The 22,869-nt window shown below is 42.5% G+C and overlaps 1 protein-coding gene across 3 annotated transcripts in view; it reads left to right on the top strand.

Moving 5' to 3' along the window:
- The first annotated feature begins 1,198 nt into the window (after nucleotides 1-1,198).
- Nucleotides 1,199-22,869, top strand: part of ARK2C (arkadia (RNF111) C-terminal like ring finger ubiquitin ligase 2C) — a 113,036-nt gene continuing 91,365 nt past the window's right edge. For 2 of the 3 annotated variants that reach the window (XM_075840622.1, XM_075840633.1), the window contains exon 1: nucleotides 1,199-1,423. In XM_075840622.1, the coding sequence (XP_075696737.1) occupies nucleotides 1,363-1,423 (61 nt within the window). In that variant the 5' untranslated portion in view covers nucleotides 1,199-1,362. Of the gene's footprint in view, nucleotides 1,424-16,165; nucleotides 16,253-22,869 lie in introns of those variants that run through there. The other variant, XM_075840626.1, reaches the window with a different exon arrangement.

The following is a 22,869-nucleotide window of genomic DNA, read 5'->3' on the forward strand; positions in this document are numbered from 1 at the left end:
TAAGAACTTTATAGTAGTTTTATTGTTTTACAGAGAAGGTCATATGGTTATATGTTTGTCCATAATGAGCATAAATGATTGGTGAAACCTGTAAGCCAGAAATATGCTCACAGCAGTCATCACTAACCTTCCCCCACTTCTTTTCACAGCTCACAAATGTCAGACCCCCACCGGACTGATATAGATAATCTATCCTAAGGATAGGCCATCAATATGCAAGTCCCGTAGAAACCCTTTAATGTAATAGGTGTCCAGCCCAAATCCACTGGAGCTAAGAGCATAACTATATGGGGTGCAAAGTTTGCAGTCACATCTGGGTCCGGGTGCCTGAGGAGACAACAGCTTCCCTGCTACATATGAGGGAAGAAGTACTATAAATGGCATGTGACATTTGAAGGGAACTGTTTACAGGTTCCCAAGCGAGAGCTCACCTTGTAGTTTCCATATGTCCTATTAGGGCATATGGAAATGGAGTTGTCTTGATTAGACATCCCCTTTAAGAGAGAACAATGTGTCAGGCACACACCTGATTATTATGAAGTGTCCACTCATTTATCACATTGTCCCTCCTTTAAAGTCCTCTTGTCACTGACTATTTTTTATTTTATGGCATATTTGGATCTGAGTTTCCCACGAGCTGTCACCATGCTGTCACCAAAAATATCTTAACAGCTTTTGTAACCTTTATAGGGGTGAAATGACTAAACAATTATCGGTCAACTGAATTGTTGTCAGATCCAATCATTTCTACAAACAAATAATCCAGAGGAGTGACAACCAGCCAACACGGATAGAAATATTACATTGACTGACAGCTAACCCCAAGAGTGTCTGCAGCAGCCATTCCAGCGGTCCTGCCTATATGGCCTTTTATACACTCCCTATAAATACAGAACAAATGTCAGATATCTGGGTCAGACTCATAAAACCTCTTGTACCAATGGTCTACCAGGTTGGGCATGCAGGGCATGGAAACACCTATGCATTAGCGGAGTGTCCCTTGACTCCGGCCAATGTTTCATTGATTAACAAATCTTTAAAAAAAATACTAATAAATCCAATGCAATGAAACAAGCTAACCCAGACAGACTGCAGGGAGCTTCGCCGCCCTCCCCCCCAGCTCAGAGCTCATTGGTTGGGCTGCTTTGTCTTAGGGGAGCTGTAGAAGGTAGCTCCAAGCCCCCTCCCTTTGTGTTGAGGCAGCTGCAGCACATTTGAATGTATATAGGGGGGATTTGAAAGGACCATTACCAATGGGCCATCTGTCTCCCAGCCAGCAGTAGGAGCACACAGACTAGGATCAGCCTCTCCATACAGTCACAGTGATCAGCACCAGGGGTTGCAAGCACTGTCTCTGCCAGCATGGTGTTAGTCCACGTAGGATATCTTGTTCTTCCAGTCTTTGGCTCTGTACGGAACCGAGGTACGGTGGTGGTGGTGGTGGGTTTCTGGTGGGGAGGGGGGACTGTAATGAATGATATGGTGTGCCTAACACAGGGGGGTGGGAGGGCAGCTATGTTGATCAGCCAGAGCCTTGAGGTCTGCAATCTTCTGATGTGTGCCCTGTATCTATTTATAGGTACCCGGAGTATATCTGCTCTATGGATACATTGTATCTATTTCTACATCTAATATTCTGCATGGATACAATGTATTATTTTCAAATACCATCCAGCCAAATCTGGTAACCATATCCATAGTGCTACATTGTATTTATTTATCATTACGGATGCATAGATGCATGGATACATACAGATATTATGTTGTATGGATACTTTGTATTTTTATTAAGGGCCATCAAGTCAAATTTAACTCCATATGAAGTGTTGTAGATACATTGTATCTCATTCTAAATACATATATATTGTGCTGTATGGATACTTCGCAATTCAGATTCCTGGTGACCATAAGCATAGTGTTATGGATACATTGTATCTATTTATTATTAGAAATGCATGCTGTATGGATACATAGTTGCAGCATTGCATTGTTGTATTTCCTGAGTGTTCTGCTGCATCAGTATTGGCATCTATATTCTGATTCTATATCTTAATTATAATCTTATTTAGACCTATGCTGTATACTGTTATAAGGAAGATCAGATCCAATTACTCTATGTGAGCCACCCCCTCCTCCTCCTTGCTTCGTTTCATCTTCACATCAGCTGCTTTTCCTACTGTCACCAAATTCTCTTGCAAAAAAGGTGGCTGCAGCTTGGTGGGCGGTGGGGGTCTGGGGTCCGTTTAAAGAAGAGGAGGGTGCTGGTGTCACCGGAATGTGGGGTGGCTGTTATGATCTAGCAGATGCTTAAGTATTCTACCCTGGAATAGCAGCTATTAAAATGTGCATAGGCTATCAACCCCCCCATCCCCCACTGCAAATTGCTGATGACCTGACATTTATAATCATGGCACAGTGCATTTATTTTTAACCACCTCCATTACAACTGGCTTTTCCCTGTTTGCAATGTGTACTGTGGTGTAAGATTAGAGGTTATTGCAACATGTCAGTATTAGGATATTTTATATTTAGGATTACTATAACATTAGGAGTCTATATGTGTGGCGTGTGTGGACTGACCGCTATCTTTTTGGATAGATCCTCTACACACAGTATTGCATTTTAATACAGACCTGTCCTTCCTTCACTGGTGAGGTCAGCAGATCATTGCTCTTCAATAATTTCCTGTCCTCTCCAGCCTGGGGAGGGTGAGAGTATTGGCTAGTCAAAATCTGTATAATTTTATTATTATGCATCTAAACTGTATGCATGCAAAAAAAGATCTACCCTAAAAAAAACGCTTTATTGACTATGGGATTTTACATTTGCATTTATCAATTCTTTTTTTTTTTTTTTCCTTCATTGTGTAGCACAGTGAATGACCCAACATGCTGCTCTTGGTGTAGTCCTCTGCCTCTGCATATACCTGTATTGTGACACCCTCTTAACCATTTCCTGTTTCCATCTGAAGACAACATTGTTCTTTAATTAAGCCGCAGTATCCCCTTCTTTCATGGCTGCTTGTCCGTCCTTTGTTTATGGAGGTCTACTTTGTGGGTAACCCTCATGCTTGCATGCAAAATGCAATTATTACCCCCACTACCTCTATCACCGCCACCACCTTTATGCTCCAATAAATGCTTTTATTTCACGGTCTCACAATTATAAAAAAAATATTATTTTTTGTATTTATTTTGAATATTTTTTAAGAATTTTTCTCTCACCCTTTGTAAAAAAATTTGGGAAATTTTCTTGTCAAAATTCCCATAGTAGATCTCGATTCTTGGGTGCCAATAATAATGCAATAACGTTAAGCCTATAAAGCCTTCTGGTCATTTTAGCCCTGCAACAAGAGGATACTGATGCTTTAAAATGAATTTCCTAAAATCATATTTTTCTTGTTAAAAACTGTAGAGAATGTAACCCTGGACCTGTTTTTCTTTCTTTTTTTTCTTTTCTTTGTAGTCTCATTGTAGTAACATAGAACCTAGTCATTCAGTAGAGCTGTAGACAGTAACAGCCATTTTTATTTGTATCTTCATCTTGTTTAGCTAAGTGCATTACACTGTAAATTTCTGTTAAGTGGATTCATTTTGCTCTTGGGGAGGCCCGGCCTTGGTCTAAACTATTATTTTCCAACAGCACTAAAATAGCCCATGCTAAATTTAAAGGAGAGGTATAGGAGGTAATTGATTTCCCTATTGTATATTGCAACAATCGGAATCTATTGTCTGCAGTGTACTGACTGCTACAATGATGGGGAAACTTTAATGGATTGTTATGGCAGTGTATAGTGTGTAGGCACACGTTGCACACCATGGTAAAATCAATTATTAATATGAAGTGCTGACATGACCTAAAATATATATTTATATACATGAATCAAAAAAGAAGTAAAAAAGAAATAAAAAATTACAATAAAAAAAATTACAAAAATTGTTTAAGCTGGCTGGCAAAATGGATGATCCATTTAACAGGGGTATCCTTTTTTTCTGCTGTGCTATAAAAACTACTTCCTGTTCTTATTTTGTGGCCAATGTTCTGTATCTGAAAGCCTTTAGTCGTGGACCTTTCACCTTTTATTTCATGTACTAAGACTAAAGCATGTTCTGTATTTTTTTACATTACCTAGTTTTCTGATGTAAATCTCTCTGTAGAGACCCTGCTGAAATGTACTGTGCTGTAGCCTACACATCTACTCATTGTATGCCGCTTTTGTTCTGTTGTGCCCCTCCAAAGCATGGTGGGCTTGCCTTTGTATCGTGTGCATGACTCTGTTACACTCAGTTTCACAAATACTAATACAACAATCTTTCAATAAAGAAACTAGTTTTCCTACATTAACCTAGTCTGCCTTTTCTATTGCTGTTTTCCCATTTATTGTCGTACTCCTTTTCTCTAGTAGATCTATATATTCCTCATACCTTATTACTGAATTTCCTTCATGTGAGTGAATGACTTTAGTCCCTTTGCTATGGGGCCCTTCTTAGAATTTTTAAAACGTATTTATATATCTAATGGGCAAAAAAAAAATCCTGTTTGGCTGCTATTATTACAAAAAAGCTTTCCCGTCAAAAAAAAAAAAAAAAAGGATTATTATTTTTTATTTTTTTTAAATGTTATGGAATGAGGCAGTGGTTTAACAAAGAGGCGTTACTCTGCAGTGGTAAAATCATTAGATGTGCACGTCATCCGCTTCACTTTACTTAGACGTGTTCAAAGCAGAGAGAATTATATTTGCCTTTGTGCAATGGAGGCAGCCATTTTGCATTTCAGCACAAAAAAAAAATGTCTGCCTCCGGTATGTTCTGTAATACACCGCTAAGAAGAAAAGGTTAGCGGCCTTGACACTAAATCCAATGTTCAATCTAGTTTCCTTCTTGATAATCACACATTGGCTTGCTTCCCTTGGGACACTCAGCTTTCTTAACAGGGTCTTGTCGTTTTTATATAAGAAATGGTTTTCCATTAGCTTTAAGTAATTGGAAATATCAGACTCACTAAAATCCTTACATATGGTCTAGTACTACAAGGACTTTCTCCACCACGTTGGATAATCTCCTTTTAATGAATATGATCCTTTCATCTTTCTATAATAAAAGTGGTGTCCACCACCCAGGAGATCTGAGGACTGGTGGAAATCTCAGCATTTATGGATGTTGGTGAGATATCTGCCTGTCTAAGGTCATCCTTACTCTTGAGTAGGTGAATGGCGTTTCCTCAACTAAGGGAGAACAAATATTGTTAAAAGATTATCTCAGAGGTCCTGTCTATACAACATTTTAGAAGTGCTCTGTATTATACAAGAACATTAACCGGCATATTGTATAATCTTCTTAAAGTGAACACAATACTTTCCTTTTCCTTAAGTGAAGGATGGTGTCCACCACTCAGAAGACTGGAGGAAGTCTCGCCAGCCATCTATGTCAATAAGATATCTCCATGTCTATGACCATTACTACTCTTGAGCAGCCAAGTGAGGTCTCCTATACTGGGGAGAACATGTATTGTTAAAAAGCTTTGTCATGGGTCCCATCTATATGTAAGAACCAGAACCCAACTAAATATAGATATCACAGCTTCTACAAAACTGATAATCCCAGGAAGGGAGAACACTTAATGTTGTTGAAGAATACTAAAAAAATTTGTGTTAGTCAATTGTGGTGGGAATTCTTTTGTATCTTTTGTACCGATGTTAAAGGAGAAAATAAAGATCTAGAGTGTCATTTAATACTAAAAGTCTAAAATAAGATTTATATAAGAAATCTAAAAGCTCATTCATAGGAATGTAACCCAAGAACTTTATGCACACATGGAGCATGAACAGGAAGTCCTACAATATCGGGTTAGGCAGGCCTCTAAAACATCTATCCTTGTGTCTTTCTCTATCTTTATAAACAATGTACAGAGCCCCCCTTACTCTGCTCTTTTCTTTCTAATCTGGATTTGTAGGCTAAGCTCTCAGCAGCGACATATGCACACACATACACACGTGTCAGTAAGGGAGGTTGTGCTTCGGCTTGCATGAATGAAAACATGCATGTGTTTTGAGGCTGCTCATTTCAAATGTGATTTTTTTATTTTGATTCTTTCCACTTCCATTAAAATACTATAAGGTAATTTTACAATTTTGGGCCTGGATATCGTATCATGATGCTGTCCATGAGTTAATACAAGGGAGCGAATGCTACTTGTGGGGTTTGTGGTCCTCAGCAATTGTTCTCAAGGTTATGTCCTACAGAGACTCTGAGGGCCGGTAACATTTTTGGGAGAGGACAATGGTTGGACAGCCTGGTTATGGGACATCCAAAACTATAGTGTAAATAAATCTAAGACTGTGTGGACTTTCAAGATATTTTTTATTCCATATATGACTTATGCATCTCAAGGTTAGTGGAAGGTCACACTACTCAACGCTGTGGTATGGTTGTCATCATATTTTATGTAGCACATTCTAAGCCAACCAGAAGGAGGAGATGGGTACAAATCTAGGGGACAGATTTGGTGTTGACTAAGCAGTTACATACATAAAGAGGCATGGTACAAGTCCGGTCAAGCTTCCTTGCCTTCTGTTCAGTGACAATTCAACTTTAAGCTGAAGTGCTAAGTATATTAAGACAAGCTGGTTGCTAGGGACTCACTGGCTGACAACCCCATATAAGAAGTTCTAGCTGACAGGCAGTGTTTCCCTAGCAACCAAATTGTTTTACAGAGCTCAGCTCAAAGTTGGACTGGCATAATGCTGCCAACAGAGAAGAGAAAAAGCAGCTGGGCAGTAGTCAGGCCATGCCATCCCCAATCTTAGGCTGTGTTATAAATAATATTATTTTTTTTTAAACTAGGTGTAGATTTTTTGTAAAGACAAACTGTATTTGTTGTACTGTTCAAAGATTATGATGAGTGAGTTATCAGAGGTATCATGAAACCTGAGGTTACCCGATGTCACCATTGCTTTAGATATATGTTTAATAATTTTGGAAAAACTGTTTGATTTGCTCTCTCACACAATGCTCTATAAACCGTTCTATATAATTCTAGATCACTCCATGTTTCATGGTCAACAGAGCAACGCAAACATTGTCATTTAGGAGATGATGATGATCCATAGTTGGTTTGAGGAATCTTGGGAGCCAGCACACAGTGATCTCCTACAGGCGCCTAACTTTTTATGTGTTTTTTTTTTTGTGCTGGGCCACCTAAAAAGTCAAATTGGCTCTTGGAGTGGAGTTTAATTCTTATTTGATTAATATTCATTCAAAGCCACTCTAGGTAGGCAACCATTGGTTATCCAGCTAATGTGGAGCCTCAGATGCCCCTATGGCCATTATAATGGTAACCTATATATCCACATCAGCTGGACAGCCAAAGGACATCCAGTTTTTATCTGTGTTTCTTCTCACTCATGTCCAATATAATTTCTGTCAGTTGATCATTACTTATTAATGGCCCACGCCAGCCTTAAAAGGGGTCACGACCAGAGCTATTAAACCTCAGATGATGACAGGCTCAAAAAAGAACATTAACAGGCAAACTAAACCCATTTCTTAAGTGTTTCCATATCAGAAAGTAGACATCCTTCCTAGCTCCTACTGGGCTGCACTTAACACTCCCCGTGAGGAAAATTTATAAGGTGCATATGATAGTAAATGTTTCTGAGGGTAGGGATATTGGGAGCAGTCATCTCATTGAAGACCCTACAATCAGCCTCTTCCCAGCCTGAAATTGCTGATAACAGGGAAATCAGATTGTAAACAGACAATTAATAACATGTTTATTGTCCCATGATAGCCCTATATAATATACTGTACACATTACAAAATCTAGGACAACCTAATAGTGTTGAAAATCAGCTATCCTGGGCCAATGACTCAGCGCTCACCACCCAACCTAATAATTACTCCTTATTGTATTATGACAGTCCTGCTGGTATAGTTCTACAGTGTTTCATGTAGGTTATAAACCTCCAATCTGAAGCACAATGGAACAGTCGGCATCTGGAGGTCTAATAATGTCTTATTCGGGAACAGCCTTCAGCTAATGTTCTTCTTCTCATGGCAGCACCTGAGTGCTCCTTGTCAATAGCTTGTTTTTTAGAATTCATAGGAGAGAATTTCATTGAACTACTGCTTAGAGCAATATAGATCAATGAATTCTTCCTGGACCATTGTCTTCATACCACCTGTCACTGGACCAGTGGAGAAAACGATTTTTTTTAAAAAAAAATTAGCGTTGTATTATATTATCCCAGCCTTGCTGAGACACATCAGAAGTTTAGGGGGAACAAACTTATTGTTGTATAAAGGCACATGTGTACACAAAGTCAATTATCAACAAGTGATCGCCAAGTAGCCATATTGCGCCGTTCATTTATATTTCCGTTTATAACGAGTGGAATGATAAAAATACTTGGCATATGTAGATTTAATATAACATACAATACATTTATTGCTCATCACTCATATACACATGGCCATTTTCTGTAAAAAAAATACATGGTTGGAATCAATTGGGGTTGTCTGCTTTTCACAATACCGTTTTGTTAGAAGGATCAGCAAAAAATACGGTAATCACAGGTTGTCCCAATGACTCTAGTGATCAGATGCAGGGGAAACATAGCAACAAGTGTTACATTTCCCTGCAGCGCCACCACAGGGGAAATGAAGCATTGCATGATGCTCATTGAAATCATAGTGTTATCCATGTCATTTACAGACATGCTTGGTCCTCCAGAGAGAGAGAGAGGCTTTCTGTAGCTAAACTGCACTCTAGTTGAAGTGGATTTTTCATCAGGCTATGCTGCACTATATAATGGAAGCATAGTATGGAGACAGGTCCTTTTTCGTATTAGCCAAAATGACACAAAAAATATTGTGCCATTTGGCTAATAGGAATGATCAAAAAATACAGCAGACACATTGTTATGAGTCCAGTGTATTCTTGAGGGGAGTGCTCCCACTGCCTCTCCCCACCCTCATCACAGTGATTGATAGGCTGCTCTGTGTGCAGATACACAGCAGCCAGCCATCAATATCTGTGAGGTGGATGGGGGGAGTCGGGGAGAGTGCGCTCCCATCATGAATACATCCGATTCATAACTATGAGCCAAACTGCACAATATTTTTTGTGTCATTTTAGCTAATAGGTCAGCGGACCCATCTCTATTCTATGCTGCCGATATATAGGGCATCATGGTCTTATAACAGATCCGTTTTGAATAGATGGGGGTCCCAAATACCCCAATAGGGTATTTGAAAGTGAGTTTTGTAAACTAGGCACCCCTTTTAACATTCATGACATTTATCATGTTAATGGTCCCTTAAAAACTACTAAATTCTTTATAAGAATTTAGGGAGGCACAATGGCGGAAGTTTTAGAATCTGAACAATATATTAATGCATAAAAATGAATTTAACCTCTAAAAATCACTGTTACAACATTTCTTATTATGATGTTCCACAAATAAAGTGGACCCCCAGTAAAAATTGTAAACTTGACTCCTAATGTGTATTAACTGCATGCAGCTTCTTTCTTTTATAAGTTCAGCTATTTGTGCACCAGACTTTTGCTGCCATCAGTTTTTGAGACAGGAAGTAGCTATCTGACAGCTACTACTGTCAGACATATTAGCTTTGTTGGGGCCAGTGGCGCAGCTATAGGGGTCGCAGCGCTCACAGTTGCGACCGGGCCCCTTAGCCAGGTGGCCCACTGATGCCCCTTACCACATTGTCCACTTTGTAGACCCACCGACGTGACATCCACCGAGGGGTCCAACAGTGGAGTATTGCAGCGCAAAACGTTGGCAGGCTCTCCCCTCTCCCAGAAAGTGCCGAAGGGGGGGGGGAGACGGGGAGGTGCGGAACGAAGTCAGTGACGCTCGCCCAGGTCATGGCCAGGCGAACATCACTGACTCCGCCCCGTCACTGACTCCTCCATCTCTTTTTGGGAGTCAGGAGAACTTGTGCAAGTTCCTGAAAGCGCTGGGGGAGGAATTAAAAGATTATACGATTTCTGCCTGCTGGGGCCCAGTATCTAAGCCTACCATGTGCTAGGCTTAGATACAGGGCCCAAATTACTGTCTGATTGGGCGCTGTATCTAAGCCTACCATGTGGTTTAGATACAAGGTCTTTCTGAGATATGGTCTATTGGGCCCTGTATCTAAGCCTACCACAAGGTAGGCTTAGATAAAGGGTCCAGCAGACAGTATCACACCATTTGTGTTGCTGGGCCCTGTATCTAAGCCTAGCACATGATTGGCTTAGATACAGGGCCTGTGTGATACTGTCTGCTGGGCCCTGTATCTAAGCCTAGCACAAGATGGGCTTAGATATAGGGCCTATGTGTGATACTGTCTGTTGGGCCCTGTATCTAAGCCTAGCATATGGTAGTAAGCATAGCACATGGTAACGAAGTCAGTGACGCTCGCCCAAGTTATGGCCAGGCGAACATCACTGACTCCCCTCCATCACTTTCTGGGTGTCAGGAGAACCCATGCAAGTTCCTGAAAGTGCTGGGGGAGGGATTAAAAGATTATACGATTTCTGCCTGCTGGGGCCCTGCATCTAAGCCTACCATGTGGTAGGCTTAGTTACAGGGCCCAAATTACTGTCTGATTGGGCCCTGTATCTAAGCCTACCGTGTGGTAGGCCTAGATACAAGGCCTATCTGTGATACGGTCTATTGGGCCCTGTATCTAAGCCTACCACATGATGGGTTTAGATACAGTGTCTATGTGTGAAACGGTCTGTTGGGCCCTGTATCTAATCCTATCATGTGTGATACTGTTCGCTGGGCCCTGTAGCTAAACCTATCATGTGTGATGCAGTCTTCTAAGCCGCTGCATTTAATTCTATCCATAGCTATAGGGTTGTAGTTCTATAGATATGCTGTCTCTTCGGCCTTGAAGAGAAATTGGGGGGGCCCTTGAGGAACTTTTGCACTGGGACCCATGAGCTTTTAGCTACGCCCCTGGATGGGGCTATTTTTTTTCTGCCACCCGGTCACATAGCGGGTCCTCCTCCTTCCTGCCTTCCAGTTATAATGTCTTTCTACATTCCTCTTCTGGAATCTGTTCCCATTTTTGGCAAGACATATGCAGATAGTATATAGACTGCAAATACAGTGTTGTAAATATCCCCTTAGTCTACATTATTACTGGATGTCACACCATTTCTCTCGTTCGATAAAAGATTTAAGGCATAGGATTATCCCCATTGATATTAAATACTGTACAAGGTGTTTAGGTGCTTATAATATTTCCTATAATCTCGACCCCCTTGGATGGAGTAGTAAACATCGAGCTAATTTTCCACAGGACTCCTTTTGTTTCTCCTCATGTCTTTGCAGGCCACCAGATTAAATTTCATTTTTCTAGGGCAGTTTAGCAGTGAAAACAATTACCCTTATAAATCCAGTTTATTAGAATGCAGGGTAAATTTAGCAATGTACAGCCACATTTGAACACCAATATCTATCACTCTAGTATAGGGGTATAGTTAACTTTTCTAGCATCAGAGTACTATAGAGCGGCTGGTGTGAATTTTACCTCTGAAACCTGCAGAATTGTGAATACAGCTCTGAAGTATAATACAGATTATGTGTAGATTACTCTCATGTAGAAAATTATATGTAGATTAATTCACACATTGCACAACACCTATTGTATTATTTGGGCACTTTATGGTACACCATAAGGGAAGTAGATGTCCACAGAAGCTACTGCACAGGGCACCAACGAACCTAAGGCCAGCCCTTCCGTTAGTACAGGGCCCAATTCTAAATAAATAAGTATTTGGGGGGAATTGTTTTATTTGCTATTCTATAATACAGAAAGTTATCAAAAGAGGAGGCTATACTTTAATATTTGACAAGAACATTTGTGTTTCTGTGCGCATGACTTAATTGCAGCTGTCTTGGATGGAAATTGATCCAGCTTGTGTAATCCAGCCACATACATAGTAATATCAGCAATGCCACCATCACGCTTACAAGAAGAGGCAGAACATTGATCCAGCTGTCCTTGAGAAATCTTACACAATTAGTTTAGCTTAAATTCAATAAGCCAATTTTGTATGTCCAGGGATCTCTGGGGTCTTTTATGAAATCCATACCCTTAAAAAGACCTACCATCTGAATTATTATCTCAAAAAGACATTAGTGTTGGTTAATAGAATTCTGGGCCATTTTCTAACATTTTTGCATCATGTCATCCTTATATTTATAACTGCCAGTAAGGCTAAAGGGTTTTCTAACTAAATCCCATAAAAACAGCCTTCCATCGAAACAAAAAGCCCTAAGAAAAAGAGTTTGCATTGCTAGCTTCCATGATACATGTGGACCAGTGGCGTAACTACCGCGGTAGCAGCAGTAGCGGCTGCTACGGGGCCCGGGGCTTGAGGGGGCCCGTGCCGCCAGCCGACACGCCCACCCAAATGCCCGGTGGCGCCGCTAGCAGCCGTTACGGCTGCTACAGCTGTAGCGCCGCTACTGTGGGGCCCGTGCCGCCGAGCCTTACACAGGCCCTCTCATCATGCCTGTAGGTGTCGCTAGCACCGGAGGGGGCCCCAGTGCTAGCGGCAGCCAAATACATGTGTTAGCACTGAATGGCCGGGCATGTTCCGTGCCTGACCATCCAGTGCCTTACAATGACACTGATTGGCTATCGGCGCGATGACATCATCGCGCCGCTTCCATGCTTGGAAGGTGCTGATTGGCGGGGCAAGTCATTCTGCCCCGCCAATCAGCGTCATTGGAGGACGCTCGTTCAGCTCCTGCAGACATGCTCAGAAGAGAGCATGTCTGCATCGCCAGTGAACAGCGTGGGAACGGGATCATGTGAGTATGGCAATTTATCTATTTTTTTCTTCAAAAATGTGAATGGCATTATCTATAATGGGGGGGGGGGCGGGTTCGTCTTTATGTTGGCTATTATATATAGGGGGGTCTATATGTGGGGAAGTAGCTACAGGGGGGTCTATATGTGGATGTGTGGGCCACTATATACAGGGGGCTCTATATGTGGGCCACTATATACAGGGGGGGGTCTATATGTGGGGCACTAGCTACAGGGGAGGTCTGTATGTGGGGATGTGGGCCACTATCTACAAGGGGGTCTATATGTGGGGCAGTATATGTGAGACACTATACAAGGGTGGGCTATATGTAGAGCACTATCTATAGGGGAGCTATTTTTTAGGGTACTTTCTATAGGGGTGGGCTATGTGTGGGACACTATATACAGGGGTGGGATACCTGTGGGGCACTAGCAACAGGGTGGCTATATGTAGTGCACAGTCTACAGGGGTGGGCTATATGTGGGACACTATATACAGGGGGAGCTATATGTGAGACACTATCTACAGAGGTGGGCTATACGTGGAGCACTAACTATAGGGGAAGCTATATGTAGGGCAGCACGGTGGCTCAGTGGTTAGCGCTATTGCCTTGCAGCTCTGGAGTCCATATGTGGGCACTATCTACAGGGGGCACGGTGTCTGTGTGTGTGTGTGTGTGTGTGTGTGTGTGTGAGACAGTTATATTTAGATGTGTTGAGAATTTTAACTTTGTTTATAGGTGCAGAAATGTTTTAAAACTGAGAAGCTGAAGACATCTGAGCGGAAAACTGCAGAAATGGGTCATGGCCGGGAGAAATCCATCATAAATGTCTGAACCGGAGGGAGAAGAAAAGAACTAGAATCTGAGATGTCACCGGTGAGTCACTTAATGTAAATGTTTATTCTGCCACTAATCAGTATTGTAGTCACTGTATGATCTGCAGCGAGATGATGGTGGTATGATTTTTTTTTTGTGAAACCGCATCTCCCAGCATATCCTTACCATTGTTCCGGCCATGCTAGGAGCTGTAGTTTTACACCGTACAAACCTATACGCAGTGGCGTAACTACCGCTATAGCAGCCGTAGCGATTTCTACGGGGCCTGCAGCATGAGGGGGCCCGTGGCACCCGCCGGCACGGCCCCCTCCCATGGCCGCAGGCCGCTATGGCTGCTACAGCGCGACGCCACTGAAGGGGTTGTTCCTACAAAAGACATGCATCCCCTATCCACAGGATAGGGGATACATGTGGGATCGCTGGGACGCCCAGCGATGAGGAGAACGGGGGACCGAAAGTCCCCCCTAAGTTCTCCATGACAAACCTCGGACTTCCGGGGTCTGTGTCGGCAGCTCCGTAGAAATGAATGGAGCGCCGGTCGCGCTTGTGCGCATGCGTGAATTTTTATTGAACTGCGCAGACGCCAGAAGTCCGAGGTTAGTCATGGAGAACTTCGGGGGACTTTCGGTCCCCCGTTCTCCTTATCAATGCCATCGATCACACATGTATCCCCTATCCTGTGGATAGGGGATGCATGTCTTTTGTAGGACAAACTATAGGCCGTTTTTTTTTTTGGGGGGGGGGGGCTTATATGGTGTTATCTACAGAGGGGGCTGTATGGTGTTATCTACAGGGGGTCTGTATGGCATTTTCTATAGGGGGCTGTGTATGGTGCTATCTATAGAGGGGCGCTGTGTGGTGGAATCTATAGGGAGGCACTATCTACAAGGGGGGGGTTGTGTGATACCCAGCAGAGGGGGGGCCCCAGTCAAAAGTTTGCTATGGGGCCCAGTCTTTCCTAGTTACGCCCCTGATGTGGACTGTCATGTGGGTGTACCTACCTCATAGTAGGAGCGTCCTGTGTAAGTACAGAAGGTAGAAGAGTAACATTTATACACATGAGTCTGACTGTCAAGGCAGAGGAGGGAAGAAAGGGATGTAAAGTGTATAGGCACACCAGAATCCGGTTTGGGTGACCTTGTGACTAAAGACAATTCTCCATAGCCTCCAAAATGGCTGATAGTGTTTATGGAGATAAATGACATTGTCTGCTGATCAGATTCGTCCTGTCTATTGGGTATAGCATAGAGTTGCTGCAAAGTGGAGGTCTGGTTCTGTTAGAACATTGGTCCCCATGATTAATTTCTCCCGCAGGGTGCTTAATTTTAACACCTGATCAGGTGTGACCTCTCCACAATAAGTTGGTCGGCTGATCAGTAGTCTTATGAGAAGAGGTTGTCCATAGGGGAAAACCCCTTTAAGAAACAATTTGTACATCTTGACCCACAATGTCTTATATTGGGATTAACCCTTTTTATTATGCCGTTGTATGGTAAAGAAAAAAAAACACAGGCCATGAACAGGAACATAAAAGGGACTTGGTCTTTTTAGGCAATAAATGCCCCCCATACTTTTACAGATTTCTTCCTCTCAAGAGGACCTGGTTGGTTCCACGGCAGCAATTTTGTAGGTGACCTAATAAAGTCCCAGCTCATTTTATTGTCCTCCCGCATGAAGCACTAACTTGTTGAGGCCTCAGTGAAGAGTGTTTTGGACTCTCAGACTGATCCGGACGGACAGATGGCTGATGGTGACTGTGTAACACAAGGCCTCTTTGTACAGCCTCTAATTCTTAACGTCCTGCACTAGCAGACAACAGATGGTCACGTTTTAAGGACTAACAAATGTTTAGTGACACATTTTATGCTCACGTCATCAAGGAAATGTACTTATTGTTGTTTTCTAATGTGACAAAAAACACAGTATTCTTCAAATGTATTTTATGTCTCGAATATACCAAAAATAAAAAGAAATGTGCAAAAAAAATCATAAATAACCAAGAAAGGTTGAAAGAAGAACAGCAATGGTGACAAGGAAATAAACAATTTGCTCCATTTAAAAAAAAAAAAAAAAAAAAAAAAAAAGCAAGCAGGGGTTTTAAGTCTATAGCTAGCCATAGACATTTGATAACTGTCTCCCCTAACTCGAAGATGTACACGACTGTTCGTCCTGACCAAACCACCATATCGTTTCTATGATGGACAGAACTGGTGCCGCTTATCTGGGGTAAACCATAGGGTAAGACAGGTTGAAATCCAAGATAACCGATCCTTATGAAGGGCCAGTCTGTCAGTCACTATAGACATGAGATTGTTAGAAGATCTTATATCTATGACCAACTTATGGAAGGCCATATATGGATCCAAATCACACAAAAAAACAACAATATCTTCATGCTACCTGTCTTGAAAAGTTATTTATATTTGTGAATATTGATGTTTTTGGTCATTTGAATCCACATAAAGTGTCCATGACAACACTGCACCTGACAGAAATCAGAACAGGAAATTTTGGCACTAGACTCAGTACTGCAGCCTCAGGCTTTGGGCCTGTAACTTGAAATGATCATCTCTCGGCATAAAAGTAAGTTTTAAAAAAATAAAAAATTTAATTAAATGTTTAATGTACAGTGGTAGGTCTCTTTTAAGATACTCATATCTCAGCATAAAAGTAAGGTATTAAATGTTTTTTTTTTTAAATAAGCTAAATTAAATGTTTAATCTCTTTTAAAATACTAGATATTTGTAGGGATATCCTGATGATGTTGTTTCAATTGAAATGTATATGGAGATGTCTCCCATTGAGGAAAGTAAGGGTATGTGCACACGAGAAGTGGCTTTTACGTCTGAAAAGACAGACTGTTTTCAGGAGAAAACAGCTGCGTCGTTTCAGACGTAAAAGCTCCTCCTCGCATTATGCGAGGCGTCTTTGACGCTCGTAAATCTTGAGCTGCTCTTCATTGACTTCAATGAAGAATGGCTCAAATTACGTTGCAAAGAAGTGTCCTGCACTCCTTTGCCGAGGCAGTAATTTTACGCGCTGTCATTTGACAGCTGTCGTCGGCACAGTACGTCGGCAAACCCATTCAAATGAATGGGCAGATGTTTGCCGACGTATTGTAGCCCTATTTTCAGACGTAAAACGAGGCATAATACACCTCGTTTACGTCTGAAAATAGGTCGTGTGAACCCAGCCTAAGGGTATGTTCACACGACAGCGTCCGTAACGGCTGAAATTACGGGGATGTTTTCAGGAGGAAACATCTCCGTAATTTCAGCCGTAACAGCATGTGCAGGCGCTTGAACGCCGCGTCCATTACGGACGTAATTGGCGCTGCTTTTCATTGGAGTCAATGAATAACGGCTCCAATTACGCCCCAAGAAGTGACAGGTCACTTCTTTGGCGCGGGCGTCTATTTACTCGCCGTCATTTGACAGTGGCGCGTAAATATACGCCTCGTGTGAACAGACAAACGTCAGCCCATTGCTTTCAATGGGCAGATGTTTGTCAACGCTATCGAGGCGCATTCTTCGGACGTAATTCGGGGCAAAAACGCCCGAAATACGTCCGTAATTAGTGCGTGCGAACATACCCTAAGAGTTGGAGAGACTGGATTTGTGTCTGTCTGATCCTTTCTCTCTCTGCGATAAGTGGCCACTATAGGTGAATAGTGAATAAAAAACATTCTAGTTCTGTCAAAATTAATGTTTATGGGGAAGATTAGGAACATAGGCATATATCAGGAATCTTATGTGTATGGGCAGCTTAAGAGCTGAGGTTTTTCTCTCACCCCTGAGATAATATCTCCGCATTATTTTATTTTTATTTTCTTATCACGTTAACCTGAGAGGAAAAATCTCAACAAGTAGGGAGGGTTCACACACAGCAGATTTATTGCAGATAGTTCAGCGACTATCCCATTCGGCTGAATGTGGCTAGTAGAAATCCATGTGCATGCTGCAGAAACAACCCCATTCACATGTAGGGAATGGATTTTTGGAAATTTCTGCAACAAGTGTGCTGCTTGTGAACGTTACCTAAGGGCACATTCAGACGTGGCGGAATTGCTGTGGAATTCCGCTGCGGACAGTCCACAGTGGAAATTCTTTGCAGACAGTTTGTCCATTGGTTTCCACACCTTTTTTGTTATCTTCGTGCAGACATTGCGGAAAACTCCGCTGCGGACCATAGGCTGCAGTGCGGAATTTTCAGTCTGCAGCATGCACTGTCTGTTGCAGAGAAGAATCGGAATTTCACTGCGGATTTAAGCCTTTGCAATGCAAAAACTGAAATCTGTGGCAAGTCCACTGTGTTTTCTGCAACGTCTGAATTACCTGTCAAATATGCGAATGTTGGTGCAGATTCGTTGCGTAATTGCCCCAAATCTGCACTAACATTTGCAGCGGAAAAATTCCACCACGTGAACGTGCCCCAAGAGTGATACCTGGGCCATGTAAACGAGTGCCGATCAACGAGATAGCTCGTTGATCGCCACTTGTTTGCTCCTTTCACATGTCGTTCAACTGCTGATCATTGTCCTGTTTACACATAGCAATTATCGGGATCGAGCGTTCTGTGAACGCTCGTTTGCCCGATAACTGGCTGGTCTAAGTGGACCTTTAGTCATTGTCCTTTTTTTTTTTACCTACTGTGGGGGTAGTGATACTTATTGTAAAATCACTATAGATCACTAAAATCACTATATATCCGTATATCAGAGTGCAATAGTTCTGTGTTTCTCCCAGAGTTGGGGATTGTACTTCAAGGAATATCAAGCTGTTTCTGTCCATCTCTGAGGGCATGACCACACATGGCGGAATTCCTCCGCAACTGTCCGCATCAATGCCGCACCTAATCCGGGTTGCGGATTACGGCTGCGGATCTGCACAAAATGTGCAGAAAATTGATGCGGACTAGCTGCTGCGGACTGCGGGAAAAGTGCTTCCCTTCTCCCTATCAGTGCAGGATAGAGAGAAGGGACAGCACTTTCCCTAGTGAAAGTAAAAGAAATTCATACTTACCGCCCGTTGTCTTTATGACGCGTCCCTCCTTCGGCATCCAGCCCGACCTCCCTGGATGACGCGCCAGTCCATGTGACCGCTGCAGCCTGTGCTTGGCCTGTGATTGGCTGCAGCCGTCACTTACTCTGAAACGTCATCCTGGGAGGCCGGACTGGAGACAGAAACAGGGAGTTCTCGGTAAGTACGAACTTCATTTTTTTTTACAGATACATGTATATTGGGATCGGTAGTCACTGTCCCGGGTGCAGAAACAGTTACTGCCGATCGCTTAACTCTTTCAGCACCCTGGACAGTGACTATTTACTGACGTCTCCTAGCAACGCTCCCGTCATTACGGGAGCCCCATTGACTTCCTCAGTCTGGCTGTAGACCTAGAAATACATAGGTCCAGCCAGAATGAAGAAATGTCAAGTAAAAAAAGCAAGACGCATCCGCAGCACACATGACATGTGCATGACAGCTGCGGACTTCATTGCGGAACTTTGAATCTCCATTGAAGTCAATGGAGAAATTCCGCCATGAGTCCGCCACTGCTCCGCAACAGACAGAGCATGCTGCGGACACCAAATTCCGCTCCGCAGCCTATGCTCCGCAGCGGAATTGTACGCATCGTGTAAACGAACACTGCGAAATTAAAGTGAAAGTCAATGTAGAAACGGCTCCGCTGCGGATTAACGCTGCGGAGTGTCCGCAGCGGAATTTAAGTGCAATTCCGCCATGTGTGAACCCGCCCTTAATCTCCTGGAACAAACTCCCATCAGCTGCCCAGTAGCCTATGGCTAGAGATAAGTTGGGGGAGGCAATACACATAAGGCATCTCCTTTGTTGCCTCTGAAGAGGAAAGGGTCACTGAAGGTGGTTGGATTTACGTGGTCAATTTGGTTGTATTGATTTGGTTTACCATTACATGCAGATTCAAAAACCATTCTCCCCAACCGTTATTGACAACTCCAATTTGATTCTATTCGATGTTCGAAAAACATGTCAAATGTTGCCTCCTGCCCCCCTCAGTTCCTACTAAAAAAATGCCTAGAAAGGGCAAAAATCTCAAGCGGCAGAGTAAAGTCGGCCAGTTTTGCCAAGTCCTTGGGCCCCAATGCAGAATCTGGGGCAGTGCTCCACCTACCATGTGCCATTTAGAATACTGGTGTCCTCTCATGTGGCACTAAGGCCATCAATGCTAAGGCTCATCATTCTCGCATGGCAATTATTAGCAGACTAAACTGCCTAAATAGGTGCCAAATTTCTCCATCACACACAATATTCTTTAAGCGTTTTTAAATGCTTGTAAAAAAAAACTGCATGAATTTCAAGCGTTTTTTGTTGTGAGATTTTTTTGCAAGCGTTTTGCAGGGTTTTCTATTTAGTGTCATTTTGTACATTTGTTTTTTTTCTGCCGCTTTTTAAGTCCTATAGCAAAGCCTATCAGAAAAACGCCAGAAAAAACACACCATACCCAGAGCATACTGCGTTTTGAAAAAAATGCCACTAACTAAAAATGGCACAAACCAAAACGCTTTGTGTGTAGCCTTTTCACTAATTTACTATAGAGTTTAAGCTGACATCTGGCTGCAGCAATTTTCACCTAAAAAAACAACACGATGAAAAACATCAATGAAAATGGCATGAAAAATACAGCGAAACGCTGTGTGGCAATCCAAACTTAGGCCCTATGCACACGACCGTAAAATTGCGGAGCCATTCACTACTATTGGCCATGGACACCTTCCTGTTTATTTACAGGAATGTGTCCGGGCGAAGAAGTGTACCGCAAAAGGTATGACATGTCCTATCTTTTTCTTTTTAAGGTCCGTGCTCCCATACTTTGTATGGGAGCACGTGTCGAAATTGCGGGTGGTCATCCGCGGCTGTCCGTGCCCGCAATCTCGGCCCGTGATTATGGACCCGGCCATGTGTATGGGTCCTTAGGGCTCATTTACAAATTTGTATATTGGATCTGTATAAATTTCAATTTTGTTTTTTCTGTAAAAACGGTGCCAATACTTTTAACGTTTTTTCAACGCATTCCGTTTTTTTAAATAACCAGCATGTTCCATCTGATGTGGATTGGTACCATTTTAAGCCCATATGATTCAATGGTTTGATTTTAAAATCGTATGTTCCATATCTGCATAGTTCACATGTGCGTAACAAGAACAAATGAAAAACTAAAACAAAAAAAACGGAACAAAAATGGATACAATACAGAAACATAAAACGGAACAAATTGTTAAAAAAAATATTTGTATTGCGCATCTATATTTAATTCATATTTTCATATGCAAGTGTAATAGAAGTTTTGAGCCCATTGGATGCACGATTTATAAAAATTTATTCAACTCACAATAGGAAGGATTATCTGATATATAATCCCAAAACATAAAAATGTCAGCAATATTGGCCTCACACATAGGACATCTGTCTACCTAGACTTAGGCGAAATTCACACAAACGTGTTTGTTTTGCGCACGCAAAAAATGCTGCGTTTTTTGCGCGTTGCAGTTCCGTGTGTCATCAGTGTTTGTTGCGTGGCTGTGTGATTTTCACGCATATGCCATCCTTATGACACGTGGTTTCGAGGTTTAGAAAAAGAAATGAAGGGCTTTTATTTTTTCCTTCATTTCTTTATCTACTGTTGCGCGAATCACGCGCGACACACGGAAGTGCTTCCGTGTGACATTCGCGATTTTCACGCACTTATTGACTTCAATGGGTGCGTGATGCGTGAAAAACAGCCAAGTATAGGACATGTCGTGAGTTTTACACAGCGGACAAACGCTGCGTGAAAATCACGGACTGTCTGAACGGTTCCATTGACTAACATAAGTCCGTGCGACGCGCGTATCACAGATGTTAAACACATTAGTGTGAATAAGGCCTTAGTCAAACTTTCATGTTATTTCAATGGAGCGGGTCCAAACACGTCTGGTGCCGATTATGGAGAAAGAATTGGACAGGTAAAGATCAAACCCGTCTGAATTGATCTCCGACTTCTTCTGTCAGCTTTCCTCATACGCATTAAGGGTATGTTTACACTGAGATTTTTGAAGGCAGCGTTCTTTGTGGCGTTTTTTGCAGCGTTTTTTGGCCGTGGCCATTGAGCGCCGTGGGAAAAAAACGAAGCGAAAACTGCTTTTTCGGCCTCCCATTGATGTCAAGGTCAGAAATGGAACTGCTGAAAGAAATAGCATGTCGCTTTTCTTTCCAGCGAGCGTTTTTTTTCCGCTTGCGGGAAAAAACGCCTGCGCCTCCCATTGAAATCAATTTCGGAGGCTTTTTGGCGCAGTTTCCATGTCAGAAACAGCGCCAAAAACCTCTGTGTAAACTAGCCCTAAGGATATGTTCACACAGGGCAGATACTCTGCGTAATCCGTCTATGAACCCATAGGGAATCCTGGATGAAAAACGACACCAAATCGTAGTGCAGATTTTCGACCGGAATCTCCGCTGTGGATAACTGCGCTGAAAAAAGTCAATATTTACTCCCCGGCAGTCGTCATAGTGACACATCCCTCTGTTCTCCTTGCAGCCGGCCTCCGCTGATGACTCTGTAGCCTATGTGACTGCTGCAGCCTGTGATGAAACATCATCCCAGGAGGCTGGGCTGCACGGAGAAAAGAGGGAAGCATCGCTTAGGCTTCGTTCACATCTGCGTCAGGGCTCTGTTCCGACGTTCCTTCTGAGCTTTCCGTCGGAATGGAGCCCTGACTAACACAAACGTAAACCATAGGTTGATTTCAATGGTGACGATTCCGGTGCCAATGGTTTTCGTTTGTCTCCGTTGTGCAAGGGTTCCGTCGTTTCGACTGAATGAATACTGTAGTCGACTGCGCTATTGATTCCGTCAAAACGGGGGAACCCTTGCACAACGGAGACAAACGGAATCCATTTGCACCGGATCCGTCACCATTGAAATCAACCTATGGTTTCCGTTTATGTCAGTCAGGGTCCCGTTCAAGACGGAACGTCGGAACGGGACCCTGGTGCAGATGTAAACGAAGTCTAAGAAAAGCCTGTTTAAGTCTTGGCTTTTTTATTAAATTTAAAAAAATATATTCTTTTTTTTCTGATTTGCAATTTTTGCAGCGGAATCGCAGCCTTTCCACCGCATAAATCCCAAAATTTGCTATTTGTTTCAGATTTTACCTCGTCATTGAGTTCAATGGGAAAATACGCAAC

The sequence above is a fragment of the Rhinoderma darwinii genome, chromosome 1, assembly GCF_050947455.1.
Source record: "Rhinoderma darwinii isolate aRhiDar2 chromosome 1, aRhiDar2.hap1, whole genome shotgun sequence".
Taxonomy (NCBI): domain Eukaryota; kingdom Metazoa; phylum Chordata; class Amphibia; order Anura; family Rhinodermatidae; genus Rhinoderma; species Rhinoderma darwinii.